Source organism: Triticum urartu, chromosome 7A, assembly GCF_056163025.1.
Source record: "Triticum urartu cultivar PI428250 chromosome 7A, HENAU_Tu73, whole genome shotgun sequence".
Lineage (NCBI taxonomy): Eukaryota > Viridiplantae > Streptophyta > Magnoliopsida > Poales > Poaceae > Triticum > Triticum urartu.
This window is the reverse complement of record NC_141879.1, coordinates 532918415-532924315: the sequence shown is the minus strand read 5'-3', so window position 1 is coordinate 532924315 and position 5901 is coordinate 532918415. Positions and strand designations below refer to the sequence as shown.

General features: G+C 56.0%; 1 protein-coding gene across 1 annotated transcript; it reads right to left on the bottom strand.

The window, feature by feature from the left end:
* Nucleotides 1-1041: 1041 nt before the first annotated feature.
* LOC125523909 (uncharacterized) lies at nt 1042-4513 on the bottom strand. The gene is made up of 2 exons (XM_048688975.2): nt 1802-4513; nt 1042-1710 (listed from the first exon to the last, which is right to left on the bottom strand). Exons 1-2 carry the CDS (start codon nt 4431-4433, stop codon nt 1241-1243), a joined length of 3102 nt encoding a protein of 1033 aa, XP_048544932.2. The 5' UTR covers nt 4434-4513; the 3' UTR covers nt 1042-1240.
* Nucleotides 4514-5901: the final 1388 nt, after the last annotated feature.

Below are 5901 nucleotides of genomic sequence, written 5' to 3'. Positions count from 1 at the left end.
TCCATGTGACTCGCTCGGATGCCTCACTGTTCGTATACCACCATGGCGACACGACTGCTTACTTACTGCTCTATGTCGACGACATCATCCCGACGGCCTCCTCAGCAGCCCTTCTTCAGCAGATTACTCTTCGGCTGCGTGATGAGTTTGATATCAAGGATTTGGGTGCTCTCCACTATTTCCTTGGCATTGAGGTCGCTCAGCAACCCAACGGCTTCTTTCTCCATCAGCAGAAGTATGCGCATGAGCTTCTTGAGCGTGCCGTCATGTTCAACTGTCATCCTGTCGCTACTCCTGTTGATACGAAGGCCAAGGTTTCTGCTCTCGAGGGTTCGCCAGCGTCGGACGGTCCATTGTTGGTGCTCTCCAGTATCTGACCTCACCCGACCAGACTTGCAGTATGTTATCCAGTAGGTGTGTCTTCATATGCACGCCCCTCGTGACTCATTGGACGCTCATGAAACGGATTCTCCGCTATATCCGCGGCACGATGTCCCTTGGAATCACCCTCACGACGTCTTCCTCTATGGATATGGTGGTCTATTCTGATGCTGATTGGGCTGGCTGCCCCGACACACGTCGCTCCACTTCTGGCTACAACGTTTACATCGGTCCCTCACTTGCCTCATGGTCGTCCAAGCGACAACCGACAGTGCCGCGCTCTAGCGCGGAGCCCGAGTACCGCGCAGTGGCCAACGCCGTCGCCGAGTGCACCTGGCTTCGACAGCTACTTCAGGAGTTGCATCACGACGTCTCACATGCCACTGTTGTCTACTGTGACAATGTTTTCGCGGTGTACCTTTCTGCCAACCCTGTTCGTCATCGCCGGACAAAGCACAGCGAGCTGGACATTCACTTTATGCACGAACAGATAGCCCTTGGACGCATTCGGGTTTATGCACGAACAGATAGCCCTTGGACGCATTCGGGTTCTTCATGTTCCGACCGCACAACAGTTTGCCGATGTGATGACTAAGGGCCTATTTCCACCTTTTAGGAGTTCCGTTCCAGTCTACTCTGGCGACGCTTCGACTGCGGGGGTGCATGGCCCAAACCTCTTCTACATTGACGCCTCAACACTTATTGCTATACATTTTTACTGCACTGGTGCAGTAGGGCTGCGAGCTATACATCTCCAGGGATGAGCTCTAGCAGCTATGGACTTTGCAGTGCTAGTGTACATGGTGCACCTGAACTGCTCTTGTGGGTGGGCGTACGCCTGTCACTCTATCAGCCTATGCTAAACCGCGTGCACCACGAAGTTGCCGCTGTCCTCCTCGTCGTCGTCCCACCTGCCGGAGTCCGACACGTCCCTCCTCCGGCTGCCTTTCTTCGCCTCGAGCAGCGGCGCGCCGCCGTCGCCGCCATAGTCCAGCTGGCACGCCTCTGCCTGAGCGGACATCCTGTCGCACCGGATGAGGTGCTGCAGGACCTCCTTCATGGACGGCCGCGCCGGAGGGTTCTCCCCCGTGCAGATCACGCCGAGGGTGAACACGGCCAGGATGTCCGCCATGTTAGCCGGGTCTCGGATGTGCTCGTCGACCACGTCGTTGAACGGAGGGCCCTTTTGGTACCGCCGCCACGCCCACTCCGCCAGGCAGACGTCGGCGCCGCCGTCGTTCGCGACCTTGCCGGTGATCAGCTCCAGCAGAACCACGCCAAAGCTGTAGACGTCGACCTTCTCGTTCACCCTCAGCCTTGACGCATACTCTGCACAAGCTCACCCCAGTTAGCGCCACAATCAACAATGAATTTTCACAAGTTGAAATGGCAACTTAATGAATGAATTTGAGCTCCTCACCTGGGGCCATGTACCCGAACGTGCCGCCGATGGCTGACACGGACTCCAGCTCGCCGGACTTGACAAGCATCCGGGCGAGCCCGAAGTCCGCGATCTTGGCGTGGAACTCCGGGTCGAGCAAGATGTTGCTGGACTTGACATCCCGGTGCACGATCGACTGCGCGGAGTCGTGGTGCATGTAGCTGAGCCCCTTGGCCGAGTCGATGGCGATGGCCAGCCTCGTCGGCCAGTCCAGCGGCGCCGGCGCGCCCTGGCGGTCAAGGTGGTGCAGCCACCGGTCGAGGCTGCCGTTCTCCATGTACTCGTACACCAGCAGCTTCACGTCCTGGCTGGAGATGCAGCAGAGCAGCCTCACGATGTTGTTGTGCCGGATGTTGCCCAGCACCTTCACCTCCGCCTCGAACTCCTTGTCGAACTTCGCTTCCAGCTTCCTCGCGTTCCATATCCTCTTCACGGCCACCATCCTGCCGCCACCGCTGCCGCCGTGCTCCTCGTCGCCGCCGGCACGGGCAGGCAGGTGGATGCGGTACACCTTCCCGGACCCGCCGCTGCCGATCACGTTCTCCTCACGGATGTTGTTGAGCACATCCGACTCGGTGAAGCCCAGATGGGTGAACTGCGTCATCTTCCAGTCGGTCACCTCCTGCTGCTCCTTCCGCCGCCGGAAGAGCAGGCATGCGATGCCCACGCTGCCGACGAGAACAATGCCGGCGAGCATGGAGAAGAGGACGATCAAGCCCCTCGAGAGCTCGTCGCGGGCACTGCCGCATTTCGGGAGGTCTACCCCCGAGCCTTTCCTAGCACAGAGCCCGTGGTTGCCGACGAAGCTGCTCTCGTATGCCGCGCTCTGCAACGAGGGCAGCACCTCGCCGGTGAGCTGGTTTGACGACATGTCGAGCTTGTTGAGTTTCAGGTTATTGAAGTCCGGCGGTATGGCACCGGTGATTTCATTGCCGGATAAATCAAGGATATTCAGCGATGGAAGCAATCCGATGCTGGAAGGTGGAATGGTGCCGGACAGTCGGTTGCCGCTCAAGTTGAGAGAATTGAGCTTCTGCAACAAGTTGACTGATGCTGGTATGGAACCAGTTAGCTGGTTGCCGGACACTGACAGATCAGTCAGGTTGGCAAACTTGCTCATGTTGACCGGCAGATCGCCGGAGAGCTGATTGTTCTCCGCCTGGAACACGCTCAGCCCGGTTGCCGACGTTGGGAAGGAGCCAGAGAATTTGTTATTCCCCATCTCAATCCGCGTGATGTTCTCAGATAGCACGGCCGGCAGAGCCCCGGTGAAACCGTTGTTATGTATCATCAGAGTGGTCAACTTCGGAAATGACCATATCTTCGCTGGGAACTCGCCGGAGAAGCGGTTGTTGTAGAGCATGATGTTGTTCAGCAGGACGCAGTCGCCCAGGTTCTTCGGGAACTCGCCGGAGAAGTTGTTATTGAAGACGACGATGTCGTCGAGCTTCCCGTTGGCGCAGAGTGATTCCGGGAGCGAGCCGGAAAGGTTGTTGTTGCAGACCTCGAGGTTGACGAGCGGCGAGTGCTTCCCGAGCTCCGCCGGGAGCTCGCCGGAGAGCTTGTTCTCAAATAGCCGGATGTCACTGAGTTTGGGGAGCGTCGCCATGCTTGCGGGAATGGTGCCGGTGAGCTGGTTGGTGTACATGAACAATATGCTCAGGTTCTTGAGGTTACCGATGTCTTCCGGTATTTCTCCGGTGAGGTTGTTCGACGACACATCAAGCTCCATCAAATTCACCGCCGTGATATTGCGCGGAAGCTCGCCGGTGAGTCCGTTGTTGAACAGGTACACGTACTTGAGCTTTGGGAGCTGCAAGACCCACGCCGGGATCCCGCCGGTGAGATTGTTCCCCGTCACAGAGAGCATCTCGAGTTTCACTAGACTCGAGTAGGCCTTCGGGATCTCGCCGGTCATGTTCATGTCGGCCATCCAGAGGTAGCTCAGGTTGGTCAGCTTGGCGAACTCGGACGGCGCCGGCGCCGGCGCGAAAGGGTTCACGGCAAGCGTGAGCTTCTCAAGCCCGGTGAGCTTGCTTATCTCGGCCGCCGGGTACGCGCCGGTGAACTGGTTCGTGTCAAGAATCAGCGACTTCAGCAGCGGAAGCCCCGCGACCGCCGCTGGCACGGCGCCGGAGAAGTGGTTAGCCGAGAGGTTGAGGTGCTCCATCGCGGACGACAGCAGGCCGATGTCATCCGGGAGGGCCCCATCGAACCCGTTGTAGGAGAGGTCGAGGGACCGGAGCCGGGCGCAGCGGTAGAGCGCGGCGCCGGGGAAGGCGCCGGTGAGGTTGTTGTAGGAGAGGTCGAGGCGGGCCAGGTTCGCCAGGTCGCACACAGACCCCGGCACCTCGCCGCTAATGTTCAGCTTCTGCAAGGATAGCCCCGTGACGACTCGCCCGGCGCCGGCGCCCTCGCAGGCGACGCCGGTCCAGCTGCAGTGGTCGGCGTGGGCGGCGGGGTCCCACGACGCGAGCTGCGCGGGGTCACCCCAGCCCTTCTTGATGGCCAGGAGGGTGGCCTGGTCGCCGGAGGCGGGCTGCGAGCTCGACTCGCCGGCCAGCAGGAGGACGGCGAGGAGCAGGAAGGGGAGGGGATAGATGCTCGGCATTATTTTAGTCGGTGGAAGTTGCTTGGACGGCCGGTGAGGTAGTGAGGCTGACGGACGGAGCGGTGAGCTGAGGAGTGACGAGTGGCGATGCGCTCATATACGTGTGAAAAGGCTAGTGAGTCAACGAGTCGTCGGTGTGGGGGCGTGCGCGGCCCTCGGTGATGGTGGTGGTGGTGGGGGAGGGGATCATGGAATCGAATGGTTGATTAGTGGCCGCTTACTGAACGCTCATCCGGCTTGGTTCTGTCTGTGGATCTGCTAGTGATGAACGAGATGCTGGATGTTGCCATTGCATTATTGTTATTATTATCTGGTTATTGGAGTACGTTTCTCTTTTTGTTTGTATCTGAGACCATAGGGTGTGGCACCGTAAGGAGGGGAGCACTAAACTAGTCACGTGATGTCAGTCCACAAGAGTTCGGTAAGTCATGGGTGTATCCACCGGGTTTGGTTCATTTTTGGTGTGGCTATGCTGACACAAGATAGTCTACATAGCTTACCAAAATATATCTTCTATTGGCAAGTTAATAACATAAATAAACTACTCCCTCCGTCCCATAATATAAGAGCGTTTTTTACACTAGACTAGTGTCAAAAACGCTCTTATATTATGAGACAGAGAGAGTAAAACCAAATAAGTTTAAAACAACGCAACAACAAACATAATTTTTACCTTTCCACCCGACGACAAGGGCAAACTCTCCCTTGAAACTTCATCAACGAGTCTGTGGATTTGCATCCCCTCTGCCTGCTAGTCCAGTGGTCAGCCATGGGGAAGAAAAAATTGGTGCCTCTGCTCTGGCTAGTAGTTCAGTTTGTTTTAGTCCTCGTGGGTGCGATGCTCAGGTGGATGGCGGGGCTTCTTCTTTGAGTTTGTCTTTCATGCTTCGATCCTCATGGAGTTCATCCGTCTAGACGTAGTCGACGGAGCTCTGGAGTAGAATCCTACTGTCTCCTTGGAGCAGCGATGTTAGAGTTACTTGTCATCCGTGCACGATGGCAAGATTTGGCGTCAAGTACTTCAAATCTATTAAAGGGTTAACTGTGACGACTGCGCCTCCAGGGCGATGCTCCTTAAGGGCACGTGCACAAATACTTTCCCATTGTCATCAACAAGGTCAAGTCGGCTCTGGTAAGGGAGCGGCAACAACGACTCATTCCGGGACAATAGTGATCCTTCCGTGGTATGGGGCCTCGATGTAATTTTTATTATGTTTGAGTTGTTTTGTGTAGAAATATATTGTGCGGCTCTCTCCATCAGTTTGGATTACTGGAATAACTGGTTGGAATATGAATTCAATATGGTATTCGAGAAAAAAGGTCTCAAGTTCAAGATCCTATCAACATAGTATTAAAAAAGATTCACCTACCTCAGGATTTAACCTCCCATTTAATTTCTTCTTTCTCCATTTTGCTTCTTTCCTTGTAAATGATTGTTCTTGTCTATGTATGGCTTCTTTTCTTGCAG

Excerpts from the sequence above, each read along its gene's own strand:
- LOC125523909 (XM_048688975.2), bottom strand. The coding sequence starts at position 4,433 with ATGCCGAGCATCTATCCCCTCCCCTTCCTGCTCCTCGCCGTCCTCCTG. Across the intron at positions 1,711-1,801 it reads GTTCGGGTACATGGCCCCAG|AGTATGCGTCAAGGCTGAGG; the intron begins GTGAGGAGCTCA and ends GAGCTTGTGCAG.